The 20,946-nt window shown below is 36.1% G+C and overlaps 1 protein-coding gene across 3 annotated transcripts in view; it reads left to right on the top strand.

Annotated features, from left to right (window-relative positions):
- Positions 1-20,946, top strand: part of UNC80 (unc-80 homolog, NALCN channel complex subunit) — a 221,106-nt gene that overhangs the window by 69,348 nt on the left and 130,812 nt on the right. For all 3 annotated transcript variants that reach the window (XM_065927674.1, XM_065927672.1, XM_065927673.1), the window contains exons 21-22: positions 2,575-2,671; positions 11,083-11,255. In XM_065927674.1, coding sequence (XP_065783746.1) covers positions 2,575-2,671; positions 11,083-11,255 — 270 coding nt within the window. The remainder of the gene's footprint in view (positions 1-2,574; positions 2,672-11,082; positions 11,256-20,946) is intronic.

Here is a 20,946-nt window from a genome sequence, read left to right as displayed (position 1 = left end):
TCATCAACTGCCAGTCTACCCAAACCCATATCCATTGAGTCAGTGATACCAGCCAACCATCTCGTCATCTGTCGTCCCCTTCTCCTCCTGTCCTCAATCTTTCCCAGCCTCAGGGTCTTTTCCAATGAGTCCGCTCTTCACATCAGGTGGCCAAAGTATTGGAGTTTCAGCTTCAACATCAGTCCTTCCAATGAACACCCAGGAATGATATCTTTTATGATGGACTAGTTGGATCTCCTTGCAGTCCAAGGGACTCTCAAGAGTCTTCTCCAACACCACAGTTCAAAAGCATCAGTTCTTCAGTGCTCAGCTTTCTTTATAGTCCAACTCTCACATCCATACATGACTGCTGGAAAAACCATACCCTTGACTAGACAGATCTTTGTTAACAAAGTACTGTCTCTGCTTTTTAATATGATGTCTAAGTTGGTCATAACTTTCCTTCCAAGGAGCAAGTGTCTTTTAATTTCATGACTGTAATCACCATCTGCAGGGATTTTAGAACCCCCCCAAAAAAAGTCAGCCACTGTTTCCACTGTTTCCCCGTCTATTTGCCACAAAGTGATGGGACGAGATGCCATGATCTTAGTTTTCTAAATGTTGAGCTTTAAGCCAACTTTTTCACTCTCCTCTTTCACTTTCATTAAGAGGCTCTTTAGTTCTTCACTTTCTGCCATAAGGGTGGTGTCATCTGCATATCTGAGGTTATTGATATTTCTCCCAGCAGTCTTGATTTCAGCTTGTGCTTCCTCCAGTCCAACATTTCTCATGATGTACTCTGCATATAAGTTAAATAAGCAGGGTGACAATATACAGCCTTGAAATACTCCTTTTCCTATTTGGAACCCATCTGTTGTTCCATGTCCAGTTCTAACTGTTGCTTCCTGACCTGCATACAGGTTTCTCAAGAGGCAGGTCGGGTGGTCTGGTATTCCCATCTCCTTCAGAATTTTCTACAGTTTATTGTGATCCATACAGTCAAAGGCTTTGGCATAGTCTGTAAAGCAGAAATAGATGTTTTTCTGGAACTCTCTTGCTTTTTCGATGATCCAGCAGATGTTGGCAATTTGATCTCTGGTTCCTCTGCTTTTTCTAAAACCAACTTGAACATCAGGAAGTTCACGTATTGCTGAAGCCTGGCTTGGAGAATTTTGAGCATTACTTTACTAGTGTGTGAGATGGGTGCAATTGTGCGGTAGTTTGAGCATTCTTTGGCATTGCCTTTCTTTGGGATTGGAATGAAAACTGACCTTTTCCAGCACTGTGGCCACTGCTGAGTTTTCCAAATTTCCTGGCATATTGAGTGAAGCACTTTCACAGCATCATCTTTTAGGATTTGAAATAGCTCAATTGGGATTCCATCACATCCACTAGCTTTGTTCGTAGTGATGCTTCCTAAGGCCCACCTGACTTCGCATTTCAGGGTGTCCGGCTCTAGGTGAGTGGCAGTGATTACATCTTCATGATTATCTGCGTCATGAAGATCTTTTTTGTATAGTTCTTCTGTGTATTCTTGCCACCTCTTCTTAATATCTTCTGCTTCTGTTAGGTCCATACCATTTCTGTCCTTTATTGAGCCCATCTTCACATGAAATGTTCCCTTGGTATCTCTAATTTTCTTGAAGAGATCTTTAGTCTTCCCCATTCTATTGTTTTCCTCTATTTCTTTGCACTGATCGCTGAGGAAGGCTTTCTTATCTCTCCTTGCTATTCTTTGGAACTCTGCATTCAAATGGGTATATCTTTCCTTTTCTCCTTTGCTTTTGGCTTCTCTTCTTTGCACAGCTCCTCCTTAGACAGCCATTTTGCTTTTTTTTTTTTTTTTTCATTTCTTTTTCTTGGGGATGGTCTTGATTCCTATCATCTCCTGTACAATATCACGAACCTCCATCCATCTATCAGATCTAGTCCCTTGAGTGTATTTCTCACTTCTGCTCTATAGTCATAAGGGATTTTATTTAGGTCATACCTGAATGGTCTAGTGGTTTTCCCCACTTTCTTCAATTTAAGCCTGAATTTGGCTTAAGGAGTTCATGATCTGAGACACACTCAGCTCCTGGTCTTGTTTTTGCTGACTGTATAGAGCTTCTCCATCTTCGGATGCAAAGAATATAGTCTTATTTCAGTGTTGGCCATCTGGTGATGTCCATGTGTAGAATCTTCTCTTGTGTTGTTGGAAGAGGGTGTTTGCTATGACCAGTGCAGAACTCTATTCACCTTTGCCCTGCTTCATTCTGTACTCCAAAGCCAAATTTGCCTGTTACTCCAGGTGTTTCTTGACTTCCTACTTTTGCATTCTAGTCCCCTATAATGAAAATGACATCTTTTGGGGGTGTAGGTCTTCATAGAACCGTTCAACTTCAGCTTCTTCAGTGTTACTGGTTGGGGCATAGATTTGGATTACTGTGATAATGAATGGCTTGCCTTGAAAATGAACAGAAATCATTCTGTCGTTTTTGAGGTTGCATCCAAGTACTGCATTTCAGACTCTTTTGTTGACTATGATGGCTACTCCATTTCTTCTAAGGTAATTTCTTTTGAGTTGAGTTACCTGACTTCTTGTTTTTTCCTTAGGTCAAATTCACCAGTGCTGTGAAGCTTTCTGAAGGTGGGCCAGGGAGTGGAATGGAAAACGGAAGAGACGAAGAAGAAAATTTCTTCAAGCGTCTTGGTAAAAATCATTTGACCTAAGAATTGCATGCAACTTTCATTACATGAAACAAACATTTGATTAGATTAAATGATCTACTTTATATTTTCCTTGATTTCTTAATAATTTTTTCCTCATATGTATGTTGCTTGTGTTACTCTTCACTAAGTCATTACTGACTCTTTGTGACCCCATGGACTGCAGCCTGCCAGGCTTCTCTGTCCATAGGATTTTCCAGGCAGAATACTAGAGTGGATTGCCATGTCCTACTCCAGGGGAGCTTCCCAACCCAGGGATCGAACCTGCATCTCCTGGATCTCCTCCATTGACAGGAGGATTCTTTACCACTGCACCACGTGGCAAGCCCTACCCTTTAAATAGAGATGTATATACATATGTCTCTGTTAACCATTTGGTTCAGCTTGTATTAGTGGAGGTTCTACTGTGTTCCTCATTCCCTAGTGGGCCCTGGATTTACAAAGAATAAGGCACAGGCTTTTCTTCTGCTGTTCTGTCCTTTATTAAAAATCTAAGAGCTTTAAAGAACCTTCAGATATCCTTTTATCCACCCACCATCTACTTAGGAATTCTGCACAGTAAATCCCTGACAGGTGGCCAGCCACCCTCTGAGCACTTCCACCGAGGAGAAGCTTATGACTGTACAAAGCAATCTGTTCCAGAACTAGACAGTTTTCATTGTTAGAAAGACTTTCCTTATATTCTGAAAATATACTTATCCATACTTTTGACTCACTGGTCTAGTTTTGATATCTCTAGGCAGCAACCCCCCCCCCACATACACACTTATACACTCATTCATATACACATTTTAGTTTCACCTGTTATCTATTTCATGTTCTCTCTTTTGATCTCACTTCTGCTGGTTAAATATTGTTGGTTCATTTTGTTTTCCTTACATAGAAACGTCTCTAGATCTATCACCATCCCAATTCTATTTTACTATGTACCATAATTAGATGATATGCTTTACAAAATGGGGTGCTTCAGATGGACTGTAATACACTGTATTTGCTTTAATCAGTGTAATAGATAGTGTAACTGTTAAGCTCCAGGGGTATAACTAGTAGATGAACACAATTTAAGACCGCGTTGTCTGTTTTCACATCACAGAGTTGGTTTGTGTTGAATTTGGGATTAGCCTTTGCCAGTTGTCCTTTACATGAATGAATAGCATGTATTATTTCAATGTAGCTATTATTAATTCTTCATCTCAGAATAAAGAATATGTATTGTTTCATTAACATGAAGGGTAGTTAAGTCACTTATCCAGGAGGGAAGTTAAGAGATAGAACCCAAAACAAGTTAAATTCTGAATCTTCTGTGCAATTGTGCTATAAAAATCCATCAGCAGGGATGTCCCTGGTGGTCCAGTGGTTAAGACTCCACTCTCCCAATGCAGAGGGCATGGGTTTGATCCCTGGTTGGGGAACCAAGATCCTGCATACTGCAAAAATCCATCAGCAGAGACATACACATTTCCCTATTTTCATCCAAGTTGTTGATATTATTACTAAACAGGAAAATACAAACAAACAAATAAACAAACACAGCTCCTAGAATACATATGGTTGACTTTTATTGGTTAACAACTTGTGGCTACAGTTTTCAGCCAATGATGCATTTAATATACTAGTGATCAGCAAAAACTTTCCCCACATTATTACAAAAACATCATCAGACTTTACCAAAAAATTGTCTCACTGATACCTTTATAACTCTGTCAAAAGGAAGAAAGTAATTTAGTTTAACATGATATTTTCTTCACGAAACCAAGTGGTTCCTATGTGGTTTTTGTTTTGTTGTACTTTGTCTTTTTAGTGATCCTCTCTATCTAATTCTCTCTTATAGAATTTGGCTAGGCATGCATACATCAAGGGGCTTCCCAGGTGGTGCTAGTGGTAAAGAACCTGCCTGCCAATGCAGGAGATGTAAGAGATGTAGGCACTGGGGGGAAGCCCCTTGGGTTGGGAAGATCCCCAGGAGGAGGGGATGGCAACCCACTCTGGTGTTCTTGCCTGGAGAATCCCGTGGACAGAGGAGCTGGGCAGGCTACAGTCCATAGGGTCATAAAAGGTCAGGTCTGAGGTTTCAAGAATCTTCCTACTAATTGGGAACTTTGTCATTTTCAGTCCTCTTGCACTCTTTCCACTCATATTTCAGAGAAGATACAGCTAATGTTCAAAGTTGTTGGTATTATAAACAGATTTTTGTGGTGGTTGTTTGAGAAGGGAGTGTGGAGCTCAAGTACATTATCTGATGTGTGCTGTGTTAGCTGGGTGCCATTTGACTAGTACTGTGATTGCACCTTTAAGTCCCTTCTGTGCCCTGGAGTATAATTTGATGGAATTGAGACCTAACCTCAGAGATTTGGGACTCTAGCATTTGTTGCCTTCTTAATGAAGCTTTGCTGTACTTTCCCATTTGTGAATTTTTCTCTTTAGTAGAAAAGAAGAAAGCATGATTGAGTTGTTTATCCACCTTTTGAGTTGTTTATCTCCCTTCCCTTCTTCAAGTAATAGGTCAATATTTTTATTCTTATTCTTATTCCAAACGTGTTATCATTAGTCTTGCTCATGCACCTTAGTTTCTTCTGGATTTTGTGTTTTTCTCACCGCTGTTCTTACAGACTTCAGCCATTGTTTCACATACTCTTTACATTTCATTCATAAATAGAAAAGACCTGATACAAAATATTCACACATCCTGAGTCTAGGGTGAGTTTGCGTCAACAGTACCCATAGTACAGTCTCTACCTGTGTGTCTAGAAGACAAAATGATAAAAATTTGGAACTGATTCTGGGATATTTAATGTGTTTTTGACTGAGAAAAGAATATGGTTTGTATATCATCATTCTTTGTCCATAATCTCTGGCTTGTTAAAAATTTTAAAATTATTCTATGAGATAATTCTTTTGGAATGTTTTGCAAAAGACAGATATCCCCAGCTATTCTACAAAATCAAAACATTATCTGCTCATCTGAGTACTTTGTATTTTGCAACAACTGCCATTCTTGACCTTGTAAACATCTTAACTTTGAATCCTGCTTTTACTTTTTATTTCTTTCTTTTCCTTTTTCTAATACTTTGAAATCTGTGAATAGATGATCACTGTGCATCCATTATAGATGCATTGTCCGTTTCTTTCTCATTTAAATTACTTTAATTACCTATTTTCTCTGTTAAAGTTGTTGAAGAAAACAAATACCAAACATTCTTATTCTCAGTTTCAATGTAGTATCCTAACTTTACTGGGTTAAGATAAAATGCAATACGTGGTTGAATTTTTTTAATCTAAGATTTTATTCAACAAATGAAAAATACATCTACTAAATATTTTACAGAACTGAAATTACATTCAGAGACTGGCCATCTTTTTATTCTATATTTTCCTATTTGCTAAGAATATTTCATTTTAGAAATCATATTGTCTCTATTTGAAGGAAGATATTTCATTAACTAAAACAATGTTTTTTTCCCCCAACTGATCAGGAAAATTGACTGACTTCTTCGTGCTCAGCGCTATCACGAATTGTATGGAAAATCTTCTTAAAGAAATACTAGATTTTGAAATGTCCTTTGAGATCTAGCAACCTTTTGGAAATGCATCCTATGTAAATTATACATCAGTTAATTTAATGTAAAAAATAGTAAATAAGTGTAACTAGAATGTATTGAGACTAAAAGATTAATCATGATGGAGCAAGCCAAGAGGCATCCTTACGTTAGTAAATGTATATAAAAAATTAATAAGGAATAGGTAGTTTTTTTTTTAGGAATAGGTACATTTTATAAGCAAATTGCTTCTAATGTTTCTTTCAGTATCACAATATGAAAGGTCAACAGGGTACAACTAGACAGTCTGTAACATGTACAGTATTGATTAATTTCTTACAGTAAATTTTCCTGACATAATCACAACCTTCAGCAGGATGTAAAAGTCTTCAACATAAACATTTGGGTATTCTAAAGACATAGGGTGGCCTGGTGGTAAGAGAACAGGCTGTTTGTTACTAGTTTGAATTTGAATTCTGACCTTATCACTTTCTGTTGCATGAACTTAAACAGGGTTAGTTCATCTGTCCCCCTCTTTATCTCTCTGTTTCTATTCTTTCTCATTCTCTCTTTTTAAAACCATTTTAAAGATCTATCTTATGTAGCTGTTATAAAAATAGAATAAATCATACCATATCTCTCGTACAGTACTTGGCACATACTAAGAGCTCAAAGAGTTAGTAAATATATTGTTTTCTACTAACACTCTATGGGCTTCCCAGCTGGCACTAGTGGTAAAGAACCTACTTGCCAATGCAGGAGACATAAGAGACTCAGGTTCGATCCCTGGGTCAGGAAGATCCCTTGGAGGAGGGCATGACAACCCACTCAAGTATTCTTGCCTGGAGAATCCCATGGACAGAGGAGCCTGGTGGGCTACAGTCCACATGATGACAAAGAACCAGACATGACTGAAGTGACTTGGCGCACAAACACATTAATGCTATATAGATACAATGGAAAATTTCCTTGGTATCTTAAATAGCTTTTACTTATAGCTATGTACATAAATAGCTTCTGCTTATAGTATGATCCTTACATCCTGGACTTGTGGGGTTTTTACCAAGTGTGCATCATCTGTGAATGATTCTTCACAGAATAGGTTCTTACCAACAGTGATTGTTTTGATCATTTCTGTTTTCATTATTTTATTTATACTTCTTAACTGTGTTGTTTCTGAAGTCCTTTCTATCAAAATGACACTTTCTTGGGAATTCCCTGAAGGTTCAGTGGTTAGGACTCTGCAGGGGGCAGAGATTCGATCCCTGGTTGGGGAACTAAGATCCTATATGCCACCTGGCGTGGCCAAAAAAAGAAAGGAAAGGAAAGGGAGACTTTCTTTAGTAATATTGAATACATATTTTAAGAAGTAATTATCTTGTAAAAAAATATTGAAAAAATGAAAAAATTGAAAAAATTTATTAAAATGATGAAAACTTTTAGATAAATTAGTTAAATAAAAATAAATTTTTTTGACCATCCAGTCTATGTTATACATTAGTTCTATTACAAATTTGAGAGTTATCACTTAATGTATCTTAAATCTTGATTATGGTAAGAAATAATGGAACAACTTGATTCACTAAAAGGAAAAATCTTATTATTTGGGAATCTATCTTAAATTCAAAGTTTAAATTTAGGTACAATTAAAGTTATAAATATTTAATGAATGAGATATCCTGTGACATGTGTATCTATTAAAGGACTGTATAAAAATGATTAATAAAGTGATATATAGATAGGAAAAATAACAGGAAGTTACCTGTTCTAATAGTTTTGCTTATGTTCAATGAGTAAATAGAATAGTATTTTGAAAGACAGCTGTCTGAAGACAATGTTGTTCAGGAAATGTTTGGTCATTATCTGTAGCTTCTAGCTATGCCTTCTTAGGACCATTTGAAATTCTGTCTTCTGAAATTTTTTCCACCTTCAAATTCATTTTGTGCTACTTCCTTTTGCGTTTGATACAAAATATGCTTACACTAACTAGAAAAAAATACTGAAGGTGCTGAATATGGAACTTTTATTCTAGAATATTTATACTTGAAAAGGAAACACACCCATAAGGAATGAAATATAGGAAATGTTGATAATGATATTTTCATCCTGAGCCATTTTTGTACTTATGAAAATTTTCAAACATAGACAAAGAGTAAAAAGGGTGGTCCAATGGATTCCAAATATCTATCACGCACTTGTAATAATGAAAAATTTTTTTGCAATTTGCTTCATCTTATTTTTGAATATGTTTTAGAACAAATTCCACACATCGTATAATTTCACACCTGTATAATTCACCATGATACTGAGATATTTTGAAAGCTGTTGACCAGGAATTGGTAATTATTTTTAAACCATGCCATAGTTTTTTAGCTTGTGGTAATAAGTCCAATGGAATCTGTTCCCTGAGCTTGAACTGCTTTCAAAGAATGAAAAACAGGTGCTGACCTTTTTCCACTAGTAGACATGATGGCTGACATCCCTATATGGGACACACTATCATGGTAATCCAAGCTCATGACTATAAATACCACCCTTTTATTTACAAAGAATGCAAGTAACTAAAAGGGTAAGTCTAACTCTGGATTTTATTTTTAAGTGCAAATTTGTGAACATTAGTGTTTAGTAACAGAAACAAATTATTCGCCATATATCCTGCAACTATCAATTACAACACAGGCATGTAGGGCACTTTAGTTGAGAGCAACAGCTATAAGAGCCACTTTTTTGCTGAGGCAGCAAGTGGGAAAGTGGGGCAGTGCTTGGGCGAGATTAAGGTATTTTTTATAGAAGAGGTGAGAAAGACATTTCCTATAATGGCATCTGTGACTTAGTGAGGACCTGGAGTTTGCAACACTGCGAATGACTGGTGTCAGTATACATTAAGCCAAGCACTATAATCAGCCTCCTGGGGGTATATTCTGAAGTGCTAAAAGCCCTTTTCAAAATCATGGGACGCAACTTGGGCTTGGTTTTTAAAGGTATACTCAATATTATATGAGAGATTATATATATGTAATATACATTATATAAGAGAAACTAAATAGTATATGTATATGTGTGTATACACACACACACACACACACACACACACACTAGAAATTATAAGAAAACTGTGAGATATTTAGGTTTTTTAAAAAAGGAATTGTTCAGTTGCTCAGTCGTGTCCGACTCTTTGTGACCCTGTGAACTGCAGCAGGCCTGGCTTCCTTGTCCTTCGCCATCTCCCACAGTTTGCTCAAACTCATATCCATTGAGTCAGTGATGCCATCCAACCATCTCATTCTCTGTCACCTGCTTCTCCTCCTTCCTTCGATCTTTCCCAGCATTAGAGTCGTTTCCAATGAGTCGGCTCTTTGCATCAGGTGGCCAAAGTATTGGAGCTTCAGCATCAGTCCTTCCAATGAATATTCAGGGTTGATTTCCTCTGGGGAAAAGTACCTGGGGTTAAAAAAAAAGATGAAAAACAGTGCTCTGTATTTATCTTCCTTCATGTGTGATTTGTAGACTTCCTGTATTAAAATCAGTGACATGTTTGTTAATATTCATATTAACAGACCTATGGAATCAAAACATATAGCAACAGAACGTGATATTATGCATTTTAAGAAACTCCAGACAGATTTTCATTCTTATGCAGCTTAACTGGAAAAATAAGTGAAGATCTATCAGTGGTTGCCAAACCTCTGATTACTGTGTGGTCTCAAGCTGGCAGTGTCCTTATCATCTATGAGGCTTTACAAAGCTCACTTTCTCATGCTCCTTCCAGAGACACTGGTTCTGAAGTTCTGAATAAGATTCAAAACTTCCCAGATAATTCTGATGCACAACCAGGTTTGGAAATCTTGGAATTAAATGAGCACCTCCCAAGTCCTTTACAACTCTCATTTTCGATGATTCTTTGCATTGGCACCAAGATATCAGGATACTGTCTTTGATATAAGTTTTTTGTAACAGACTTGAAGTTGCACAGTGATATTGCATCTTCCATAAAAGCAGAATTTAGCTGTTGATTACAGGAAGAATTATTTTCAATAATCCCCTTAGCAGTGTTAGAGAAGAGACCTAGTATAAAAATGATCAGGCCCTATATTCCCTGGTGGTGCAGATGGTAAAGAATCTGGCTGCAGTGCCAGAGAGCTGGATTCAACTGGGTCAGAAAGATCCCCTGGAGAAGGGAATGACTACCCACTACAGTATTCTTGCCTGGAGAATTGCATGAACTTTAGGAGCCTGATAGGCCAACAGTCCATGGGGTCACCAAAGAGTTGGACGTGGCTGAGCGACTAACACTTTGACTTTTATATTTATCTTTTTAATTTTTAATCTTTAAAATTTATTTTATTGACACATAGTTGATTTACAATGTTGTATTAATTTCTGCTGTATAGCACAGTGATTCAGTTCTACATATATTTATACATTATCTTTCACGTTCTTTTTCATTATGGTTTATCACAGGATATTGAATATAGTTATCTGTGCTATCCAGTAAGACCTTGCTGTTTCTCCATTCTGTATGTAATAGTTTACATCTGCTAATCCCAAACTCCCAATCCACCCCTCCCTCACCCTCTTCCCTCTTGGTGACTATGAGTCTGTTCTCTATGGATTGGACCCTATATTTAAATAGTTGTGTAACACCCCATGTTTACATATGCAATGTGTCACCAAATGCTTAAAAGTCAAGGCATGGCCAAATCAAGCGTTAGATAGACAGGAGGGAGGTGTAGGTGAAGAAAATGTTCTCAGGCCAACACTACAGAAAATGTATTGTTGAAACTTCAAAGCTCTTTTTAAACTTACAACCATTACACTATCTCTCCTTCTTTCTTCCAACATGGGAAAACCTCCACAGGTTGCCACAGTTTCGATGACCATCTGCCTTCCAACCAAGATGGTGGAAAAAGCAAAAACGTGGTGAATCTTGGAGCAATTCGACAAGGCATGAAGCGTTTTCAGTTTCTGTTGAACTGCTGTGAGCCAGGGACAATTCCTGATGCATCGATCTTGGCAGCTGCCTTGGATCTTGTAAGTTGTTGCAAGAATTTTCTCACCCTGTACTCCATTCCAGTTAATTCTGCTAATGGAGGAAAGCATGAATCCCTAATCCTAACCCTAACTGTGGATTTATGTTTTGGCCTTATTTTTTTCCCCTCAGCATTAGTGGGAAAAGGAGGGGAAAGGTGGTGAGGTAAAAGAAGAAAAGAAATGAGGGAAATTCTTAGTAAATAAATTCTATATAGCATCATAATTTAAAGCTTATGAATCTTTTTAAATATAATACATATATTAAAATATATAAAATATATTCTGTATAGCATCATGATTAACAGTATATGAGTCACATTCCAGAACAGTATGAGAATTCCTGGCTTAAAATCTCTCTGACATCTGTTAGCCAAACACTGTAAAATGATATTAAATGTAATAAGAGTAATAATAATATTATGTCTACCTCCTAGGGCTAGTGTGAGGATTAAATGAGATACTGGATGTAAAGTCTTCATCACAATGCCTGAAATATAGCAAGTCCTCAATAAAGTAGGCCATTATCATTGTTAATTGTTATTAGTCATGTCTGTCATGTATTTATCCTTTACACTCTATCTTGGTTTAATTACCTGTTAGTTGAGGGAGAATATGAAGCAAGGATCAATTGAAATTAATAGTGCAGAAACACCTTGAGCATCGTGTGGCATTATTCACATGTAAGAGATTCAAGATTATAATGTGGATCTTGTTTAGAAAGTATTTTTGTCAGGTAAACGAAGTCCAGACATGAGTTTAGAACTGTCTCTCAATTTCCTTTATTTACCTTCTGGTTTAATAAATTCTTCATATGCTATATAAATACTGGGTACAAAATGCCAGGTAAATATCAAGAAATAAAAGTCTTTTATATTAACATTTTTAAAAGAATTAAAGTAGACTTTTTACAGCAGAAACCCTTTAGCCCATTTTATAACTCACGATCATATAAATGCTGGCCACTCATATTTTTACCTTGGAATATCATCTAAAGCTTATAATTCATGACATTTTTCTGTGACATTAATAGTTTTTACTGTCATGATATTTAGTGACCGGCAAGGTATGTAGCTTCACGTAAGCCTGAAATGCAAATACCACTGTAATCTCCCAAAGGTTGTTTATATAAAATTTTTCAGTCAGTTTCTCAGTCTTGGATATTGGCCTTTGTAAATATTTTTCTTAATTCCAAAGTGGTTAATGTGTATTGATATACGCTATGGTGACTGTAAAATGCAGAGTCACAGGTCTCCAGGAGAGCTGAGGCAGGTGGCAATATACAAAGAATGAGATGCCTCTCTAAAGCCTGACAAAGCAGAGAGCCAATTTCTTGTTATCTAAGTGGGAGAGTGGTAACTAGCCTGTCACTCTCTTGAGTCATACATGGTTCTTCTTAATCACATCTTGATCTACTCTGAAAGGAGCACATTAAAATAAATTAATGTAACAAATTGATAAAGAAAGGACCACTGAACCTTTAGAAAATGAGTAAGTATGTGGCTAGTTCACAAAAATTACTAAAGCCAATAAAGTGTGCCACATTTTGTTTGCACTTCAAAAATGCTCATTAAGATAGCCATAAATTCCTGTATTATAACTGTTAGATTTATAATGATTAGAAAGTGCTCACAGAGTATAAAATATCATGGTGTTGGTAGCAGTGCAAGCAGCAGGATTTGATTAGGGAACAGAAGAAAGTATTGGCATAACAGGGTGAATAACAGTGAGAATGCAGTAAGTGTGAGCAGAGTTCTCAGCCTCTCCTGAGTTGTTAGTTTTTGACTGGATCTAGTCAGAGAAGGAAGAGAAACATATATTTGATATATCAAATATCAAATGGAAAGGATGTTGAAATTTGAAAGCCTGGAAGTCAATGTGGCTTACAAGATACTCATCATATAATAATTGATTAATTAACTCAGCCAATATCTCTTGAAGATTTCCTATGTGCCAGGCATAGTGCAGTAAACAATAACACAACAGAACTCAACTGGAAAGCATTACCTGTTTTGCAACTTTCCTTATGAAGATAATATTTGTATGATGATCTCTTTTCTAGACAGAGTGTACAGCATTCTTTGGTTGACAGGCTAATAATTAACACTTACTGTGTGCCTACTGTATTAAAAAAAAAAAAAAAGAAACTCAGAAAGACCAACTGGCCAGGGCTTGAAGTCAACAAATGATAGAGCTGGATTGGACAGACCCTGTATTTTATACAACACCATGTTGACTCTCTCATTTAAAAATTATGTGAGATCACTATAGGAACTATAAAATGTGAAAAATAAGAAGTTCTATATTTTAAACCTGATAGTTGAAATGTGGTTTTAAAAAGTGATGATGACAGCAGCTATTTGAACAATTTATTAAACACACAATAGCAATGGTGCATTAGAACTTTATGGGTAATCTGTGCTATAGAGTTCCAAATGTACTATTGTGTCCATCTTTGTCTCAATTCTGAAGTCACAGATACTTTGGAAAATTTTTAGACAAAGGAACCATCAAATTTTATTAACATTTACTGATGGTATAAAACAGAAGGAATAAATACTTCCTACATAGAAGGCCTTTAAGATTTATAAGTTATGTGGGCATGGGAAAAACAGGAGGCTTGTCACCAACAGATTGGTATACTTGAAGATTTAATAAATAACCCCAGTCAAGCAAATTAACACTGGCTTCTGAATGGTGATTATGTTAATAAGAATATTGATGAACACTTTGATAGTCATCAATACTTTGTCTTGATGCTGGAATTTTATTCCTTCTCATCAGATGTTTCCATACCTATATAATCTCTAACTTCTATAATGCTTAGAGTTTCCAAGGAGATTTAATTAGTGGCAGAATACCATAGAACTTTTAAAATTATTCTACATCTTCCAAATAAGATTGTGGCCAGTTAGTAATAAATCACTAGATTCTCCTTTCTTCCTTTCCTATTGGACCAATTCTGGTCTGCTTGATCTTCTCAATCTTATTAATCTCATGGTAAGAAATAAAATAAAGGAGATTTGATGTTTATAAGCAATATCTTCAAGCTTCAAAGTAAAGAAGCATTTTCTGATCATTATAGATATTCAGTGATGAAGTAGATACATTGAGAAGTAATGAGCTCTTTGTCCTTACACTGGACTCAATGGGGGAGGTTTACAGGGGGACTTAGGAAGTAGGTGGTTAGTGTGAATTTCTTTATTATCTGAGAGTCTTTGATTCTAGGTCAAGGTCAAGGAGCATCCAGAGGTCAGTATCAGTCAAGATTAAAAGGAAACAGAGGAATTACAGGCAGACCTGGTTGGTTGGAAAAAAAAAAAACAACAGATGAGATAGATGATGATGGTGTGATGGTATAAAAAGAAGGGCTAGATGATAATGGTGGTGATGGTATAAAAAGAAGGGATAGGTGATGATGGTAGTGGTGATAAAAAGGGGATAGGTGATGATGGCGGTGATGGTAGCCATTCTGGTGGTGGTGGCGATGATGGTAGTCATCATGATGTTAGTGATGATGGTGGTCATCGTCGTAGTGGTAGTGGGGGCAGAGATGAGGGTAGAGAATAACAAAGTAACATTTTCATTATTTATCGTAGTTTATAAAGCACCTTCATATTCATTATTTTATTTGGTGATATAAGAGGAAAGGATTAAGCCAGGAAATGGTCTTCAAATGAGGGCACCCTTAACTTCAATTTCTTGGATACAGAAAGGTGAAGGAACTGAAATCACTGGTGAATGCTGGCAAGAGGACTGAGAGGAAGGAAAGTGTAGCTGCATGTCCAATATGTTTGAAGCAAAGTGGCATTCTGTTTTTACCATCATTTATGCAACTGTGGCAATGGCAGTTGTTCATACCTGTTGATTTGGGGTTAAGAACCCCTTGAGATTAATATTCGCAAATGTCTTTTATTAGATATGTTATTAAATTTTGTATCCTCTGTGTTTGGTTTCACTTAATATCTAACCTCACCTCCTTCCTGACTTTCAGAAATGCTTCACTTTTAAATATGTTTTGCATGTTTTCCAATGCATTTGTGGTTTTAGCATATAAATATATAGGTATAGAAATATGTAGCTACAGATATCCATCTAGTCAAAGCTATGGTTTTTCCAGTAGTCATGTATGGATGTGACAGTTGGACTATAAAAAAAGCTGAGCGCCGAAGACTTGATGCTTTTGAACTGTAGTGTTTAAGAAGACACTTGAGAGTCCCTTGGACTGCAAGGGGATCCAACCAGTCCATCCTAAAGGAGATCAGTTCTGAATATTCATTGGAAGGACTGATGTTGAAGCTGAAACTCCAATCCTTTGGCCACCTGATGTGAAAAACTGACTCATTTGAGAAGACCCTGATGCTGGGAAAGATTGAAGGTGGGAGGAGAAGGGGACAGCAGAGGATTAGATGGTTGGATGGCATCACTGACTCAAATGGACATGAGTTTGAGTAAACTCCGGGAGTTGGTGATGGACAGGGAAGCCTGGTGTGCTGCAGTCCATGGGGTCTCAAAGAGTCGGACATGACTGAGCGACTGAATGGAAATGAACTGAGATATAGATATAAATGACATAGATGGATAGATTGATGATAGATACAGATGTCAGATATATATGCAGATGCATATGTACATACAGATAGGTACAGATAGGTAGGTAGATAGATACAGATATAGGTATAGGTTCTACTATTTCATCCTATATGATTTGGGAGAGGAAGGGAAAATGAGTATATTCAGTTCATCATCATTTTATAGTCTAATACTCTCCCATCTCCTTTTTGTTGTTTGCTTTTGTTGGATGTTGCATTCATTTTTTTAAGTACAGCTTAAATGCAATGTTTACCTTATGATGTGATTTTTATTTCAGAACAATTTTCATTGTCTCTTTACCTGCATCATAGAATTTCAATGTGATTTTTTTCTAGTTTACAATTTTATTCAGAATTAAAAAACATTATTAAATGAAAGAAATGTCAGTGTTCAAAGTCTTGCCCATCTGAAGGTTTTTGTTTTAAACAATCCTCTTGTCATTTTTACTATGACTATGAAGGGATAATTGGTTCAGTTTTTATTTCAGCACAGCTCCTCCTCACACTGTTTCTCTTCTGTATAAATTTAATAAATGCAACTATAAGACATTTTTTAAAAGACATGTTTTAGAAAGGATTTATTTCATCTTTAAGTTGATATAATCTACAAGCATAAAAAATAGAAAAATTGTGCAGTTTGAACAAAAGGCACTTTTGTCTGTTTTCTATATATTTCAGGTGAAATTATCTTTCATTTTTTATCCAGACAAATACATAGCATGCACAGACATAGTAATGTCTCATCTACTGGTAATTTACTGGCATGAATAACACACAATAATGTCAATTTGCTTTAGTAGCAATTCCATGAATATAAGAGAGTCCATGGGATCATAGTTTTCTCCCTAGTCTGTGGAAAAAGAAAACCTAATTCATGTTAAATTATAATAGCTTCATAAATAGATAGCTTTAGGAGGAATGATTATATAATTTGTATTCTAACTGGGACACTTTTGAGAGTGAAATGTGTTATCAATAATCATACCAATTAGACAAAAACTAGAACTCTCCTGGGGAAAATGAAACATTAGGTTACCATATAGTCCTACTTTTAGGTTCACTGCAATAAATTTAATCCACATTGGAGTTTATCATCATAAAACTACTTGGTGATCAATTGAAATTACCTTTTTTCAAGGAGTTAGGAATATATGCAGACTGGGAACTCTAAAAGCAAAGTAATATTGTGTTTTCTTTTGAATCATAAGAAAAATTGAAGTAATCCAGAAACAGTCAAAGCTAAATGGTCCAATTATTCACTTTATTCTAGTGGTACTCCTATATTGAGTTTTTTTAAAAAATCTGACTATGAAATGTCGCAGTCGGGCACATTTCAAATTTTTTTAAGTCCCTTGCATTCCTTTCCTAATCACTCACCCCTACTTCCCAGAAGGCCCTGCTGTCTTGAACTTTAATTTTCCCTGTGCTTGGCTTATTTTGCTGCATGAGTTTGTATCCCTAGAGAATATGTCATTTTGTTCTGTTCCCTCATGCTGTATTTTAATATATCCATTTTGATATAACTTATCAAAATTTTCTTTAATGGCTTTTTTTTAGTCTTTTTAAAGAAATCCCACAGTAATAATAAACACATGTTACATTTTCCTCTAAAATTGTAAAGTTTACATTTCACATTTAGGTCTTTAACTGGAATTTACTGTGTGTATAACGTGGGATTCTTTCCTTTTTTCTTTTTATTTCACATGAAAAAAAATCCTAGTGTGTTATTTTGACTAACTCATTCTTTATTATCTAATATGCAACACCATCCTAATCATGTGTCCATTTTCTGTATATGCATGGATGTGATTCCAAATATTTTTCTGTTCCATTTCCTGTGTACTCTGGGTTACTCTCTGTTAACAGCTTACTCTCTCTTAATAGTTACTCTCCTTAATAGCTCAAACTTTGAACATCACCTAATTATTCTTTGCTCTTCCATGTAAATTTTATAATTAGCTTGTCAATTTCTCTGAAAATTCTTTGATATATTCTTGGAATTACATTGAGCCCACCGATAAATTTAGATATATTTAAAATTCAAATTGAGATTCAGAGTTGAACTGATTATTCAAAAGTTCTATTTCTCTCTGAGTCAGTTTATGTAATTTTACTTTTTTCAGTAATTTGTCAGATTTACTTCAATTTTCATATTTGTTGGATTAAAATTGATAATTTTCTTATTAATATTTGTAGCATCTGTTATTATTTTATCTGTTTTTATTCCTAAAATTGTCTCCATTTTTCTTGATTAGACTTGCCAAGTATTTGTCAATTTTTTTAGTCTTTTTTAACAATCTTGTTGATTCTCTCTATTGTGTCTTGTTCTCTAATTCTTTAATGCCTTATTATTTTTTTTATTGAGGTAGAGTTGATTTACAATGTTGTGTTAGTTTGTTTTAGGTGTACAACAAAGTGATTCAGTTTTATATATATACATATAATTTTTTTAGGATTTTTTCCCTCATAGGTTATTATAAAATATTGAGTATATCCTGCCCTTATTTTTTATTCTCCTTATTGCTTTGAATTCATTGCATTATTATTTAGCTTATTAGCTGATGGCTAGGCTCATACTTTTATTTTCTTCTGTTCAAAAACTGAGCATTAGAATTTTAGCATTACTACTTTAATCACATACCATAAATTTTGATAAGTAGTATGTTTGTTACAATTTATATGTAAGACTTTTAAAATTTAATTATTTCCTTTTCCATGAGTCATTTAAATAGATGCATGTGCATTTCAACTTATAAATTTCAGAGTTTTGCTAGGTATCCATTTTTATTGATTTATAACTTCATTTTCAGATACTGATTCTTTGGAATTAAAGTTGCTTTATAAACTAGATCATTATATAATTTTCATAGCTGTTACATGTGTAGTTGAAAAGAATGTTCATTCTCTAATATTGGGTATAACATAGTAGCTTTTCTTTCCTTTTTCTTAATTGAAGTATAGGTGACAATATTATATTAATTTCAGGTGTAAAGCATAGTGATTTGGCATTTATATGCATTATGAATTGATCACCATAAAGCTAGTAACCAACTGTCACCATACATGTTATTATGTTATTGACTATATTCCCTATACTGTATATTATATCCCAATGACTTATTTATTTTATAATTGAAAGTCTGAAACTTTTAATCCTCTTCATCTGTTTCACCTAAGCCACATTCCCCACCCAGCCCCCTAACCCCTACCTGTGGCAAGCACCAATTCTCTATGTCTGTTTCTGTTTTGTTTGTTCATTTTAGCGTTTGTTCTTTAGATTCCAAATATCAGTGAAATCATACAGTGCTTGTCTTTTTCTGTCTAACTTATTTCACTTACATATTCCCTCTAGGTCTATCAGGGTATGGTGTTTCATATTCAAGCCTTGTACATCCTTTTTTTTCTCCTCACGACTTAATCTGAGATGACAAATCAGTTTAGTCGCTCAGTCATGTCCAACTCTTTGAGACCCAATGGACTCCAGCACTCCAGACTTCCCTGTCCATCACCAACTCCCAGAGCTTACTCAAACTCATGTTCATTGAGTTGGTGATGCCATCCAACCATCATCCTCTGTCGTCCCCTTCTCCTCCCGCCTTCAGTGTTTCCCAGCATCACGGTCTTTTCCAATGAGTCAGTTTTTCACATCAGGTGGACAAAGGATTGGAGTTTCAGCTTCAGCATCAGTCCTTTCAATGAATATTCAGGGCTGATTTTCTTTAGGATGGACTGATTGGATCCCCTTGCAATCCAAGGGACTCTCAAGAGTCTTCTCCAGCACCACGGCTCAAGAGCATCAAGTCTTCGGTGCTCAATTTTCTTTATAGTCCAATTGTCATATCCATACATGACTACTGGAAAAACCATAGCTTTCACTAGACAGACCTTTGTTGGCAAAGTAATGTCTTTGCTTTGTAATATGCTGTCTAGATTGGTCAATATTCAGAAAAATAAGATCATGGCATCTGGTCCCATCACTTCATGTCTAATAGATGGGGAAACAGTGGAAACAGTGAGAGACTTATTTTGGGGGGCTCCAAAAATCACTGTAGAAGGTGACTGCAGCCATAAAATTAAAAGACACTTGCTCCTTGGAAGAAAAGCTATGACCAACCTAGACAGCATATTAAAAAGCAGAGACATTACTTTGTTAACAAAGGTCCGTCTAGTCAAAGCTATGGTTTTTCGAGCAGTCATGTATGGATGTGAGAGTTGGACTATAAAGAAAGCTGAGCACCAAAGAATTGATGCTTTTTAACTGTGGTGTTGGGAAAGGCTCTTGAGAGTCCCTAGGACTGCAAGAAGATCCAACCAGTCCATCCTAAAGGAAATCAGTCCTGAGTATTCATTGGAAGGACTGATACTAAAGCTGAAACTCCATTCCTTTGTCCACCTGATGTGAAAAACTGACTCATTGGAAAAGACCCTGAAGCTGGGAAAGATTGAAGGCCAGAGGAGAAGGGGACGACATAGGATGAGATGGTTTGATGGCATCACCAACTCAATGGACATGACTTTGAGTACATTCTGGGAGCTGGTGATGGACAGGGAGATCTGGCATGCTGCAGTCCGTGGGGTCACAAAGAGTCAGACATGACTGAGCGACTGAACTGAACTGAACTGAGGTTGGTTATAGCTTTTCTTCTAAGAAACAATAGTCTTTTAATTTCATGACTGCATTTACCATCTGCAGTGATTTTGGAGCCCCCCAAAATAAAATCTCTCACTGCTTCCATCGTTTGCCCTTTTGTTTGCCATGAGCTGATGGGACAGGATGCCATAATCTTAGTTTTCTGAATGTTGAGTTTTAAGCCAACTTTTTCACTCTCCTTTTTCACTTTCCCAAGAAGCTCTTTAGTTCTTCTTTACTTTCTGCCATACTGGTGGTGTCATCTGCATATCTGAGATTATTGATATTTCTCCCAGCAATCTTGATTCCAGCTTGTGCTTCATTCAGCCCAGCATTTCTCATGATGTACTCTGCATTTACATAATTTATATTTAAACAAGCAGCATGACAATATACAGACTTGACATACTCCTTTCCCGATTTTGAACCAGTCTGTTGTTCCACGTCCACTTCTAGCTGTTGCTTCTTGTCC

This window comes from Muntiacus reevesi, chromosome 3 (genome assembly GCF_963930625.1).
Source record: "Muntiacus reevesi chromosome 3, mMunRee1.1, whole genome shotgun sequence".
Classification (NCBI taxonomy): Eukaryota; Metazoa; Chordata; class Mammalia; order Artiodactyla; family Cervidae; genus Muntiacus; species Muntiacus reevesi.
The sequence above is the reverse complement of the archived record's forward strand: the minus strand, read 5'-3'. Positions and strand labels throughout refer to the sequence as shown.